This window comes from Trachemys scripta, chromosome 2 (genome assembly GCF_013100865.1).
Source record: "Trachemys scripta elegans isolate TJP31775 chromosome 2, CAS_Tse_1.0, whole genome shotgun sequence".
NCBI classification, from domain to species: Eukaryota; Metazoa; Chordata; order Testudines; family Emydidae; genus Trachemys; species Trachemys scripta.
The window spans coordinates 140,552,371-140,567,611 of NC_048299.1; the positions used below are offsets into that span (position 1 = coordinate 140,552,371).

A 15,241-nucleotide genomic window follows, 5' to 3' on the forward strand; every position below is an offset into this window, starting at 1 on the left:
AACCATTTTATCACATTTAGGTTGCTTCCAGTCCCAAGAGACTAGTCAGTTATCCTAAATAAACTGGTACTCTATCATACACCCAAGACAACGCTGGTAGTCATTTCTATAGTAAACTAAGTTTTATTAGCTAAGAAAAGGAAATAAGAGTTATAGATAAGTTAAAGCAGGTAAAATGTATGGACAGATAAATCACAGTTTGTAATTCCAAATGGTGGCAGTGATGTAATAAACTGCCAGTTTCCCAAAAGTCTTTTCAGGATAATCAGATTGTTTCTGGGGATTTCTGCTTTGCATCTGATACTCTTCCCTGTAAGAATCCAAACAATCCAGAGATGAAGGATCTTTCCTTGAATCCATACGTATTGCTTCTTCTCACAGAAAACAAGCTGACAGTGTCAGTACCCACATGGGCTTTTCCTTTGACAGAGAGCGAGGAATGTATTTTAGGTCTTTGACCTCAGTCATCTCACACAATGACCACTTGCTTTGAAATTAGTACTTTTTTGTTAATGTTCTTCTTTTGCATTTTACAAGGTGTCCTTGTCCTTTGATGGGTTATTTTGTTACAGGGATATACACAATGTAAATGTTTGCTACTATGTTAGAACAGGATACAGATAAGTGAAAACAATGCAAGTAATGTCCCATTAGTTCTCATGAAGTTTAGACACCAAACACACTCTCATACTGTGATGAGTTCCCTGGGGTGCAACCTGGAACTGGCATCAAGCGGCTGGTGCTCAGTGGTCACCCTTTCAAAATCTTCAGCAAGACAGCTGTTCTTTAACAGAGAATGTGCTGTGGTTTAAGCCGGTGGAGCTGAGGACCAAGTGGGGCCGCAAAGGACACATCACAGAGCTGCTAGGGAGTCATGATCACATGAAGTGTTGTTTTGATGGGCAGCTGAAATCCCAGGACATGGTGATGCTGAATCTGTACAAGCGCGTCTTCCCTAAATGGACTTATGACCCGCATGTGCCAGAGCCGGTACCGTGGGTGAGAAACGAACAGCAGTTCCCCGTGCAGGAGTGGAGATGGAATAACCCTCCAGGCTTAGCATAGCTGCTTGGTTCGCACCTCCTGCACCCCACATTGGTGCTTGGCTGTTCCAAGCCTCGTGAGAAATAGGGAAAACTGCCCTGGACTTGTTAGTGCTGCGCCTTTCCTGGGGTTTGTGTCCAGCATTCACGCTGGCTGCTGCAGCATTAGATTTGGCTCACAACTGCCTATGCCCTGGCTTCCAATGCCAGTTTATTTCAATGGTAAATATATCTTCTCTTCAATTTAAAAAAAAAAAAAAATCATAGGCAGGGACACACCTAGCTGTGATACATGAATGCTTTTGCTAACCACTCACAATAAAGAGGCTCCAGCCAATTCCCCACAGCTCCCTAGTCTAGGACCCCAGAACTGTCCCGTCTTGCCTTGGTCAGAAGCCTGGCCAGTGTACGTTTATAACCCAGTCCACCCATTCCCTCAGTGTGGAGAGGACATGCACCAGCTCTTGTTCCTGAACTGATTTCCCAAGTACTTCATGCCAAAACACACTGTTTTAAGTAAAATATAAAACAGATTTATTAACTACAGAAATATTTAAATCAAGCATTGTCTCACCCTGATGGTATAGTTCCTTCATACACAGGGGGTGGGATTCCTCTTTTCAGCCTCGGACCGCCTCCCCAGATCAGTATTTGTTCTACAGATGTGTTTCCAGGTGTTGAGTTGTGAGGGGAGTGAGGACAAGCGATGATGTCACTTCCCCCTTTTATAGCTTCTTCCAGCTTGCTGGAAAGATCCTTTGCTATGATGTGAGGCAGGCAGTCTCCATAGGTGCTATCTCTGAGAAGTCTCCATTGTATATGGTTCCTGGGACAGGCCTTGAGAGTATGTATTCCCTTTAATGGGCCATTAGCACACTTCGCCCCTCCATTGTTGTACTTGAAAGGCTGAATGTGGGTGTTTCCAACTTCACAACAGTTTTCAGTAACACACACATAGCATAACTCCACGTACAATGATAGCACATACAGTTCCACAGGATATTAATGTTCAACAGATTAAGACTTTTAAAATGATACCTTACAAGGAATGCTTTGTACAAAACGTATCCTAATCATATCACCATGGTAAATATGGAGGTGTCAGGGTGTTGCTTTAGGGTACAGAGTGTCACACATACATTTAACAATCACTTCGATCTATACTAATACACAAGTGAATTGACCTAGGGCTCTGGCATAAGCTGGCACCTGGTCTGCCAGTGTCACACAGTTAACTAACTGGTTTCTGCTATTAAAAAGCTGCTCAAAAAACTATCAACACTAAAACTGCTTTTGAATTGTTGCCTAATGTTTAATCCTTCATTCAACATCCTGTTTGGTACATTGATATTTTGTTTGATTTCTATAGACCCTATTTAAAGGACCGGACCAATCAGCCAAATCCACAGTTACCACGACTTTCTAAATCAGGGCCTGTAAGTAGAAAAGACCTTTCTCTTATGATGATCTAGTTTTGTACTCTATGCTGGAATCAGCCCACGCGTGGTTACGGGCTCTGTAGAAACACGTAATAAGAGCCACACCACCAGGGGCTCATTCACCTGCACATCTACCAATATGATATATGCCAGCAATACCCCTCTGCCATGTACAATGGTCAAACTGGACAGTCTCTATGCAAAAGAATAAATGGACACAAATCAGACATCAAGAATTGTAACATTCAAAAACCAGTAGGAGAGCACTTCAGTCTCCCTGGACACTCAATAACAGACTTAAAAGTGGCAATTCTTCAACAAAAAAACTTCAAAAACAGATTTCAATGAGAAACTGCAGAACTGGAATTAATTTGCAAACTGGACACCATCAAATTAGGCCTGAATAAAGACTGGGAGTGGCTGGGTCACTACAAAAAGTAATTTTCCCTCTGTTGTTATTCACACCTTCTTGTCAACTGTTGGGAAGGGACGATGTCCATCTTGATTGAATTGGCCTCATTAGCACTGATACTCTCCCCCACACACACACACTTGGTAAGGCAACTCTCATCTTTTCATGTGCTGTACTTACTGCATTTTTTCACTCCATGCATCTGATGAAGTGGGTTTTAGCCCATGAAAGCTTATGCCCAAATAAATGTTTAGTCTCTAAGGTGCCATAAGGACTCCCGGTTGTCTTTGCTGATACAGACTAACACGGCTACCACTCTGAAACCTGACAGAATAAAATGGGTTCCTTGCCCTAAAGAGATTGGTGTCAATGGAGTGCTAGCTAGCTTGGCATAGGAGGCAATTAAATACGAATCCTTTCTTACTAAATATATTAAAAATGCTGAAGACCTCTAGTCACTAAGCATTAAATGCAGACTTTGAAACATACCAATATGCTTGGTGTTTCAGCCACTACTAAAATAGAGTTATCTCTGGGGTGAAACATCAGCTGTCTACCAGGGCAGCAATACTGCACAGAAGTTCAGAACTGAAAGTGTGTACTACATCCAAACAAAACTCAACCACCTTCAGTTACTATTTTTAAATGTTTTTTGTTCTCCTTTGAGTGATTGTCAACATATATATTCCACTGTTGGTATGTGCATGCCTAGTGCACTTGAGATGGAGATTTTTGGTCAGCAGTACCCATTGGAATGGCGCATGTATGTATTGGGATAATACTCGTACAATGCATAAATCTCCAAGCTTTAAGAACTACCCTGTTTGCAAGGCTCTTGTGCCTCTTAATGATGTTGCCACACTCAGTGCCTCATTTGCTTAGAAGATGGGCACATCACAGACTTCTCTAAGTGCACTCAAAAGTTGAGTCTCATCTCAGGATGCACCTTATGGAGAGGTCCATGCATGTGGCCTCTGATATTGAAAACTTCAGGACAGCTGTGTCAGTTATTTTTTCATGTAGACAACTACCACAGGGCCTCTGCGATTGAGAATGTGTGTGGAAAGAGGGCCCAAGTGATTGCAAACAAGAAGGTGGTAAGGTGATGCGGAATAGCCAGCATGGATTTGTAAAGAACAAATCGTATCAAACCAATCTGCTAACTTTCTTTGATAGGATAATGAGTCTTGTGGATAAGGGAGAAGCTGTGGATGTGGTATACCTAGACTTTAGTAAGGCATTTGATACGGTCTCGCATGATATTCTTATCGATAAACTAGGTAAATACAATTTAGATGGGGCTACTATAAGGTGGGTACATAACTGGGTGGATAACCGTACTCAGAGAGTTATTAATGGTTCCCAATCCTGCTGGAAAGGCATAACAAGTGGGGTTCCGCAGGGGTCTGTTTTGGGACCGGCTCTGTTCAATATCTTCATTAACGACTTAGATATTGGCATAGAAAGTACGCTTATTAAGTTTACAGATGATACCAAACTGGGAGGGATTGCAACTGCTTTGGAGGACAGGGTCATAATTCAAAATGATCTGGACAAATTGGAGAAATGGTCTGAGGTAAACAGGATGAAGTTTAACAAAGACAAATGCAAAGTGCTCCACTTAGGAAGGAAAAATCAGTTTCACACATACAGAATGGGAAGAGACTGTCTAGGAAGGAGTACGGCAGAAAGGGATCTAGGGGTTATAATAGATCACAAGCTAAATATGAGTCAACAGTGTGATGCTGTTGCAAAAAAAGCAAACATGATTCTGGGATGTATTAACAGGTGTGTTGTGAGCAAGACACGAGAAGTCATTCTTCCGCTCTACTCTGCGCTGGTTAGGCCTCAACTGGAGTATTGTGTCCAGTACTGGGCACTGCATTTCAAGAAAGATGTGGAGAAATTGGAGAGGGTCCAGAGAAGAGCAACAAGAATGATTAAAGGTCTTGAGAACATGACCTATGAAGGAAGGCTGAAATAATTGGGTTTGTTTAGTTTGGAAAAGAGAATACTGAGAGGGGACATGGTAGCAGTTTTTGGGTATCTAAAAGGGTGTCATGAGGAGGAGGGAGAAAACTTGTTCACCTTAGTCTCTAAGGATAGAACAAGAAGCAATGGGCTTAAACTGCAGCAAGGAGGTCTAGGTTGGACATTAGGAAAAAGTTCCTAACTGTCAGGGTGGTTAAACACTGGAATAAATTGCCTAGGGAGGTTGTGGAATCTCATCTCTGGAGATATTTAAGAGTAGGTTAGATAAATGTCTATCAGGGATGGTCTAGACCGTATTTGGTCCTGCCATGAGGGCAGGGGACTGGACTCGATGACCTCTCGAGGTCCCTTCCAGTCCTAGTTTTCTTTTCTTTGTTTTTTTTTTTTTTTTTATTCTATCTCTCAAATGTATATGAAGTATGAACTCCTGGTCTAATTTAGAATCTGTTGTTGGATTCTGTTCATTTCTCTTATTTTTAAGACTGATGGTTATCTTCTCTCTCCTCAGGTTGTCCAGCCCCAGAAGGATGTTCTCTCAAAAGTGTCCAAATGCATACCGAAGGATCATGCACCTGCTGTCAAAAACACAAGAAGTACATGTCGTGCTTTTCAGCACAGATCTTCAAATGCCCCTGGGTCCCAGAGGCCAAAGAGTATACCCCCCAACCTTCTGGGAAAGAGGACAGGGCCACCTGCCAACCTTATACCAAACAAAAGCCATTGTGTGCAACTGAACAGAATAGCATCATCATCTACCTGTCATCAGTTAAATCAAATACAAGAGACTGTGAAATCTGAAAATCCAGGGTTAGTCACAGATCAACAGGCTGTAATGTTGACCCAGACTGGAAATGATCCCCACTGTGGGGAGAACCACTCAGTAACAGAGAATTTGCAAGAAATGGTAGACTGTGATAAAGTAACTCTTCCTAGTAAAACCATTCTAGAATCTTCTGAGAACAGGACAGAGTCTGGACTGGACATCAAAGTACAATCTAGGACTGGTTTAAACAAGCCAGAGAGCAAAAGAGGTTTGGTTCACAGGCCTTCCTTGGGCACAGCTCCAAGGAACAATGTCTGTCTGAAAGACAGAGTTACTGCCTGTCAGACCAGTAAGGAACTACTTTGGAATAAACTAGCAAAATCTCCACCTGGCTGTAAAGTCATGTGTCCTCAAAAACCCAGCAGCAAAGCCCGGGGGTCAGTGCCTCCTTCCCAGATATTTACTGTCTCTAGTACTCGGCTATCCAAGAAATTGGGTACAGAAAAACAGTGTCTACATCCCAGTGTTATGAGGCAAAACACAGTGAAATTACGGGCAGTTGGAATGCTTGGTCTTGCAAGACAGCCCACACGAAAGCAATATGTGAAGCCCTCAATAACATGTAAAACTCCTGGCGCTCTGGAAGTTGGAAGGTCCAAACAGGTTAGAGCTGGACAAGATCTGAAACTGACAAGGTCTCCCATAAATTCTCATGTCTCCAAGAGGCCCTCTGTGATGGACCTGAAAGCAAAATCAAAACCCATGTCAGAGAGACCCAATTCAAAAACAAGTGGCACAGCCAACTGGCAAATGAATGCAACAAAAGGGAAGCAGTGCATTAAAGACTTGAAGAAAGCTTCTCAGACTTGTGATACAAAATCCAAAAGCACTCTCCCCAGAAACTGTACTGCAAGCACATGCATGTCCAGAGACCAAGCCAGTGTTGGCATGCTTAGGAATATGAGAGAAACATCCAAGCGAGAGCTGTTAAGAGAAAAAGAGGTTCTGGGTAATCAGGATCCCAAGACTCCAGCTGCTGAGAATCGCAAGTAAGTAACTTCCTTTCTGGTTCTCTCCTCTTTTCCCTCCTGCCTGTAACCCTGAACATGGCAGCTAACCTGTTTCCTCACCCCTTCACCAAGACAAGTTGTCTTCATGGAGAGACAGGAGGTAATGCCTCTTCAGAGTCAACACACAGGAGATGAGCTCCTGCCTCATGGTGGCAAGGGCTCTTCTTTACCTTTCTGCTGCCTTCCTCTCCATGAGGGGGTCAAATGCCCTGGCTGGGCTTCTACCTTCTCCCTTACTCCACTGGTGCAGTAGCTGTGTCTAATTCGCTACTGATACCTCTTGAAGGAAGTACCTCTTCAAGGGAAAGTTTGCCTATTGCTAAATTAAATACAGCCATCCTGAGGCAGAGTGAGATGCTCGAGGTTCACTTGTTCACCAGGATCCCAGTGTTCTTCCACCTCACAGATGGATGCTTCCCACCAGATTGCGTCCAAAATTTGGATATGTATTAAACTGCAGTATTCTGTCAGTACCCTTCTAAACAACGCTGTGAATAAGAGATACGGGCTCAGTATTTCCCATGCAACAAGCAATATCTAAAACATATGCAGGAAATGCAGCTCTTTGAATTGTATTCAGTGCATTGTTTGATGTCATCTGCTGAAAGCAGGCTAGGGTAAATGCTATTGTCTGGGATATGGACAGATCCAGTCTGGGGAAGTGAAATGTTTATTGCCTAGTGCCAAGTAGACATGCTGCTAAGCTGCACCAAGATATCTGTAACATTTCAATAGGTGTTCTATTCCTTCAAAAATAGTTTACCAGATCTAGTCAGGATTATGTCAATCTGAAAGGAGATGGAATATCTTCTTAAATTGACCTGGAAGTTCTGTTAGTAATAGTTTGTCCTTTTTAGTAGTTTTGGGCTATTGAGGTGTTCTACATTCTGACTGGTATTAATGTCCAGAGACTGAAAAAACATATGGATGAGAAATAGATGAGATTTCTAAGGCATGAGTCTGCCTCACCATCCAGGTTACAATCAAGCTCTGGCCTGTTTCTGACCAGAACATTTGAAAGGTAAAGGACCTTACTTTTTCCCTTTGTCCTGCAGACTACACAAACAGGCAATCATTTTGGGTGGTGGGCCCATTCTTTTACTAAAATCACTGCTCCTTGCCTCCAGAAAAACCCCACAACTTTGCTGCATATTGAATTACTCTGTCTCATGCTCATTTCAAGCTGCTGTCTGGGCTCATTGGAAAGCACGGAATCTAAATCTTCTAATGTATTTGAAAGTACCTGAAAGACCTTATGAATTAACACATTTGGTCCTGAATATAATAATTTTAAACTGGATGGGTTTGCTTAGAGCTGCCCATTAGTAGGGCCTAAATCTGCCAGGTCATCATATCTTCTAGTCTGAGCTTCAAAAATGTACCTGATCAAGAATGGAGACTGGGTCCTCTTGAAATTCAAGGGGAAGGAGAAGGGAAGCACTCTGGGCTCCTTTCTCCTCCCATCAGAGTGTTGTCTCTGGAACTCACTGGGTAGCTTCTTTCATATCTGGCAAGTAGGTCTCTGCTAAACTTGGAGCTCTTCCTACCCTTTCTGCAATTCCCTTTCTCCTGTGCATATCTTACCCCTCCCCTCTACTTACCTGCAGCAAAAACAGTAAAGTGAAACTTGCTAGAATAGGGTCATTTTCACTTTGCAGTGGGCCTGAGAATGCAATGAGATTGTGCTAATGATGCACTTTCAATAGAAAGAGATTGTAAGTTCAGATGCAGCAAGACAGGTTCTCTGAAATTTCCCATAGCATAGGACAAGTGTTGAAGCATATGGCTTTGGTTTAATGCTGAATCAGCAGAAGGCTGTATTCAAAATATAGTAACTTATTTATAAATCAGTCAAACACTGTAGCTACAGTCTGAATGGAAACACCAGTGACCTCACCATATCATCGAGTAGGGAAGAAGAGGTGCAACTGACTCTTTAATTTTAAAAAAGAGGGTTCTTTCCTAGCCTTCAATAGATCTTGGAATGTTTGTCATATCTATTCGCTCTTTATGAGCAACACAGTGGACTCGACATATGACTAAAACAAAAATCAGAGCTGTAGCCCAGGGATCGATTAGAACTGTAATCTGATGTTGATGGCCTAACGATCTCTTTGCCCTTTGATAGGAAGCAACTGGAGCAGTGGTTGGCATCCAAAGGGAAATCGTATAAACGTCCACCCATGACACTGCCTGCTAAAAAGCCAACCAAGGAGATGATGAACCTGTCCTTCTGGAATGGCATGGAGAAGGAGGAGAAGAGAAAGCAGCTCTGCGTGACGGACAAGATCAATGGCATGTTGGCAGAGTGTCTGGAACTTGCTGAGAAGGTGAGGACCAAGCAGGAGTGGCTTTAACAACCTGCTCCTCTTAATGTGTTTTGGGAGAGTGTTAGGCAGAGGTAGCTTGAGGCAACCCTAACTTGTCATACAGGGGCATGGTTTGTGAAGACTGCCTGCCCCAGCATGCAGCATTCTTTGTGCTCAGTGGCCTTACTGCTTGGATCTGGTCTGCCAGATGCTGCCACTGGATAATGGAATGGATCACTTGATAGTTGACCTGTTCTATTCATTCCCTGTGAAGCATCTGGCATTGACCACTGTCAAAAGACAGGATACTGGACTAGACGGACCATCAGTCTGGCCGTTCTTATAGTTCTTATCAAGCATCCCCATTCTGCAGTGCCTCTGTAGTCAAGCTGAGGACCATTGCAATTTGGTCTTTGACACCTAAATTAGGTGTAGCCATCTGGGTTGGAGCAAACTGCCAGTACAGATCTAAGGCAAAATTGCAGTATCCATGATCTTGGAGGCAGTATTAGTGTCCATACTGAGCCAGTTTCTTTCCTACTAATGAAATATTAATGTTATACTTAAGATTGGATGAAAATCTGTTGCTCAGATTCCATAGCCCACTGCAGTAAGAGATATAATTGGGATACTGTGGAGATTTAAGTTACGCAGCAGAGCAGCACTGAAATCTGTGCTAAAATGGGAATATTACATCATTAATAGATGACAAAATAATTGATACGAGTGTTACCCATTATTTAAAATATCTTGTCACAATTTTTTTCTTGCTGCTCACGGTGCATTTGGTCCCAGAAACTTCCAAGTCCAGCATCATACCTTAACTTGTGTCTAAAGTTGTACATGCTTGAAGAACCTTACTGTTGTTGAATTGTATTGCTGGAAATGCCAAATGACTTTACATGAGCTGTATAGGTATTTATATAGTCCCCATTACCACAGTATCAGCCCAAAAACTAAATGTATCATCGCAACGCCCCTAGGATACATCTGTGACACTTTGGGGTTCAACCCAGACTGCCTGCCCCGCAACCCGAGGTGCCTTAAATGTTATGCTGCTGTGGCTCACAGCTCAGACACCAACAGCTCACACACAGTCATGCAGCTCACATCCTGCCTTCCACCATCCAGTGACCAACATTCTCTCAGTCCCGAATTTCCCCAAAGCTGTCTCCCTGCAGTGTCCAGCCCTCTCCTGGAGCACTTGCAGAGGTTAAGTTTGTTGCTCCTTTTAAAGAGACAATACACTACAACTCATTAATTTAACTGGGATTTGACAGACATTTAAATCACAGCACTGAACTGGTTTATAGTAAAAGTAAAACAAGTTTATTTAACAAAAGGACATAGGATTAAGTGATAGCGGGTATAAGGAATAAAGATAGAAAGGATTACAAACAAACATAAAAATATGCTTTCTAATGATGTAAGACCTAATTTAACAAGCTACAGTCTTTGGTGAGGACTACCTTGAACGATCTTTCTTTTCCAGCAATGGTTGACTAGCTCTTATTCAGAATCCCCACACAGTCCAAGGTGCTTGTTTTCCTTGCCTCCTCAGATGAAGGATAACTTTGGGATTCTCTGCCCTTTTCTCTATAGTCCAGTAAACCTTTGAAAAGTCTCTCAAACTTCAAGAGGCAGGAAGATTTCCTGGGGGCACAGTCTCCATCCCCCGATGAGATTAAGTGATCACTTTTTCCTCCACTTGCTCTGCCGATGGCTTTGATTGCCTGGCATGCAAATATGCTTTTCTTTGTCCTTTGTCACACCTTGCTTAATTTACATAGCAGGCACATTCAAGCAGGCGGAACTGCATTCCTTTGTCTGGAAAATACCTGTTTATCAACTCCCCCATACCTGTCTTGTTTAAATACATTTTAATCATAATTCCAGCACATCTGTATAATCCTTTGTGGGTTGATCATACATACAGCATTCAAGAATATTAATGATTAGTAAGTTAGTTTTTTAATGACATATTACATGACACTTTTGGGGTATATATCCTGACAACAGTGTATTAGGTGTAGTGAGTATGTCAGACCTAATGAGTTGTTAACACACAGCTGTGAACCACCAATAGGCCTCTGTCACAACATTATCCTCATTTTGCTGATGAAAAACTGAGGCACAGAGAAAGTGAATGATTTGCCCAAAATCACCACAGTAAATATGTCAGAACTGGGTATTTAACTGAGTTCCAGTCAGGTGCCTCAAATATAAGACCATCCTTCCTGTCCTTGAGGGATGTTAACCGTTAACCTTGTCAGTGGTTTTCCTCCATTCTAACCTGCACTTCTCTTCCTGATATGGCTGTTTTTGCAGGGTTTTCCTTCAGAGGAGCTCTTCACCACACTGTCCAGTATCCCAGAGGCAGAGAAGTTTGCCAAGTTCTGGATCTGCAAGGCAAAGCTGCTGGCTCGTAATGGCACCATTGACATGACTGGGTTGTATGAAGCAGCAGTTTGTGCTGGTGCTGCGGTGAGTGATTGCTCCACAAACTTCTCATCGGAACTTCCTCTGAATTCGCAAATGTCCCAGCTAGTTCTGGTGGCCTCGACATCAGCAAACCTCATTCAGATATTTCCTATCCCAGGAGGCTGGGGAAAACAGCGATGGTGACCCATCCTCTCCAATAAGCTAAACAAATTTTCTGGAGCTCAATAGCCAGATTTGGCTAGAGGGTGTGTGTTTGTGGCTAAACATATGAGTTGAATGTCTCTTTAAAGCTGCTTATATGGGGGTGAATAGACATACTGAAATGGCTACACTTCTAGCTTTAATTTTAGGTGAGGATGGTTGGTCAACTGTATAATTGTGTTCCTTTCTCCAAACGCACAGGAGTCACTGAGACACCTGCTCCCCATCACAGTGTAGGAAGGAGGGCAATGTTAAGTTTTCCTTTCAACCAGAGTTTGGAAGTTGCTGTGGCTTGATGAAGGCAGAATAGTTTGGTGGGAGGCGCTGTGGGAGGAGTTATGGGCAGACTCTGCACAGCTGTCAATTTGCAGCCATAATATGTAGGTCTCTTATGCACTTGTACTATTTCTTGTCATATTCCATCTACTCAAGCCCAGCCCGTTTCCACCTGGTGTCCCTGCAGACCCTGGCTTGTAGTCCTCTCAGGAGCATGGGATGGTCTCAGTTAATCTTTATTTTAGAAAGTCTGACATTGAGGTGTGTGACAGGCTTCCCCAGAAAACAGGAACATACTGTAGACACCAGAACTGTAAGAACACAGACCAAGTGTGGAGGGGGTGGAATGTTTCTCTTCTTGCTGACAGCATCTAGCAATCCTCTGCTTGCTTGTCCAAGAACAGACTTCAGTCTACTTACAAATATTTCCCCTCCTCTTTATCATTGATTCACCTTGGTTTGGCTGCCTGGTGTGGGGAGATGAGTTGTGATTTAATGGAATAGTGAGTTCCGAACACACTACACTCTTTGGGACCCAAAGTCTTGGTTCAGATACTCACATTTTCCTGAGTCAAGTGTGCTCTGACCTTAAAGTTCTCAATTGTTTTTCCTGCAGCCAATCCAGGAGCTGAGAGAAGTTGTTGTTGAGTTTTTGAAGAATACAGACAATGTATACCAAGGTAACCCGTACTAAATGGAACTTAAGCCTTGACAAGGCTGAGCAAATGGTTAGCTGGGTGAAACTGGAAGAGCGCATGAATGGGAAAAGGTCCTCTGAAGAGGGATGATGTTTCCTGAAGAGTGCAGGATAAGGGTCACAGCTTTCTGACCTGGGTGCCTAAATTTGGGCATCAAAGTGCTCTGACTTTCATAGGCACTGAGCAACCCCCCTATCCCCTGAAAGCCAGGCTAGCTTGTTAAATCTTGAAAACGTAAGTCACATAGGCGCGGACTCCGTGGGTGCTCTATTGCCAGGGATCAGTAATTCCTAGGCAGCCCCGCCCCCACCATCCAGTTAGTAGACAGCTGCTGTGAGCTGTTCAATGTTTGTAGCTCCTGGGCTTGCTGCAGCAGAGGCTGACCCAACCCTGTTTCAGCCCTCGGTGGGGGAGGGGAGCCCTCCTCCAGGAGCCTCAGGGAGCTGCTCCAGCCAGGGTTAGGGGTGGGCAAGGGGGGAGTGCAGGGCTCCCTCTGCTCAGCAGAAGCCCAGCCTGATCAGCAGCAGTGAGACCCTGCTCACCTGGGTCGCCCTGCCGCCTACCTAGATCTCCTGGGTAAGCTCCAGCTCCCAGCTGGCTCCAACTGCAGGCAGTACTGGGTGAGTCCTGTTTCAGGCAGAGGGAGCCTGGCTGGAGTGGGGGTGCTGCAGTGTCAGGTGAGGGGGAGGGGAGTCCACCATGGGCGCAGTTTGGGATGGGGGAGCCTGCAGAGTCACTGCCACTGCCTTCCCCCATTTCTGCCAGTGCCGAGCTGCTCTGCTCTGCCTAGGTGGGGAAGTGTCTGTCCTCAGGGGTGCCATTTAGGGGGGGAAAACTGTCCTGCCCCCCCCCCCCCCAGGATAGTAAAAATCTAGGGACAAATTTGTCTCTCTCATCCTCCCTTGCACGCATGCATTCTTTATCCAAAATACTCATTTGGCACTGAAGTTAAATAGGTGTTAACAAAATCAGACAAAACAGTTTTTCAAAATCCCTTCCCCTCTCCTTTGCTCAATTTTCTGTCTTTTGACTCTTGTGAATATCATTTCACTAGTTCTCCTGGTATCATAGGCTTCGTTTGGACTAGCATTTGTCCTTCTTTTGTAATTGATTAGCATTTACAGTCAGATTGCCAATTGCTTGTTAAGGATCAGGACATGCCTCAGGCAAACCACAAAACTTTGTGTCCCAAAACAAACATTTGTGGAGAACCTCAATTTTCAACACAATTAGCATTTAGGATCAATTAGCTCAAATTCTAACTGGACCACCAACTCTAGTCTAGACAAAGCCAAAGCATGAGTCCCCTAGGCTAGGCAGGGCCTGGATCTTTAACATAAAAGGAGGCAACATAAATGTATCTTCCCTCCCCAAAACAAACATGCAAACAAAAAAAATCACCTAGGCCCCCAAATCTTCATACCTTCTTTACACATCAGAGGAAAAACAAATGAAGGCACAGTCTCAGTTATTGCCCCTTTACAGATCACCTTTAAAAATGAAATTAGCTTTTGCAATCATAATTCCCCGAATTCAGGGTAACTGCTGACTTTGTGGGGCTGAAAGACTGGATCTGGGTGTGAAAATTTCTCCCTTTCCACCGTTGCAAGTACATATAGAACAGAGTGCTGGGAGCACAACAGAATAGGTTAGGGTAAGAGAAAACTGATTCAGGGAAATTGGCCCTCAAAAAAAATCTTGTCTTTGAAAATTACCACAGGGTTGGTTTAGTAGTCAAGATTTTTGAGGTTGTTTAAGTGAGATACAGTCCCACTGAAATAATCATGTAACATCCAAATTTTACACTTCTTAAACTTCTGATTTATTTATTTATTTTTTTTTTTACACATACTTGGGGCTCAAACTATGGCTCTGATCCTGATATTACTCTCTCGGGATCAATTGTGGATAATTTCCACCACCCATTTCCATTTTGGGGAAGCAATAATTAAAAAGCTATTCAGGGACTGGGGTAGAATTTATGATGCAAGTTTAGGTCATCTGATCAAGAGGTTCCCAATATATGTCCTCCCTCTGCATTATGAGCTTTTTTTTCAAAATACTCTATTAATTCCACATGCACAAAGAGATTATCTAGGTATGCCACAACAGGGGCAATGGTGCAAGTTTGGAATAATTTGGGTCAGGCATTCCCCAGATACTGGCGTTTTCTCTCCTCTCCCCCCCCCCCCCCCCCCAAGAAAACTTATAATATTCCAGTTGCTCTAAAACTGACATGCATAGTGAGATTATCTTGAACAATGGTATTCCACAACTGAAACTGAGGTAGAGGGGAACTCACCACCCAAAGCTATTGCGTTAGACTATTCATCTCTTTGGAGCATCCTAATTCATCTGAGCACACCCCACTGAATGGGCCATTCCACACATACAACAATACTCCTGTACTGCAGAGGGCTGTGCAGAGCCCCTTCCTTTACAATAGCTCCCTGAAGTAGGGAAGCTCCTGGAGGTCTCTGCTATTCTTTTTGCTGCTTCCAGCTGGTGGATGTGCTCCTCACAGCACATCAGTTACCATCCTCCTTTCTTCCCATGGCCCTTCCAGCCCTACCGGGGGAATGGTGGGGCCAGGAGG

At 43.5% G+C, this 15,241-nt stretch overlaps 1 protein-coding gene across 1 annotated transcript in view; it reads left to right on the forward strand.

The window, feature by feature from the left end:
* Window positions 1-15,241, forward strand: part of LOC117872811 (cytoskeleton-associated protein 2-like) — a 31,732-nt gene that overhangs the window by 12,563 nt on the left and 3,928 nt on the right. The window contains exons 3-7 of the mRNA XM_034761597.1: window positions 2,413-2,479; window positions 5,395-6,698; window positions 8,848-9,049; window positions 11,357-11,512; window positions 12,564-12,627. Of these exons, the coding sequence (XP_034617488.1) occupies window positions 2,413-2,479; window positions 5,395-6,698; window positions 8,848-9,049; window positions 11,357-11,512; window positions 12,564-12,627 (1,793 nt within the window). The remainder of the gene's footprint in view (window positions 1-2,412; window positions 2,480-5,394; window positions 6,699-8,847; window positions 9,050-11,356; window positions 11,513-12,563; window positions 12,628-15,241) is intronic.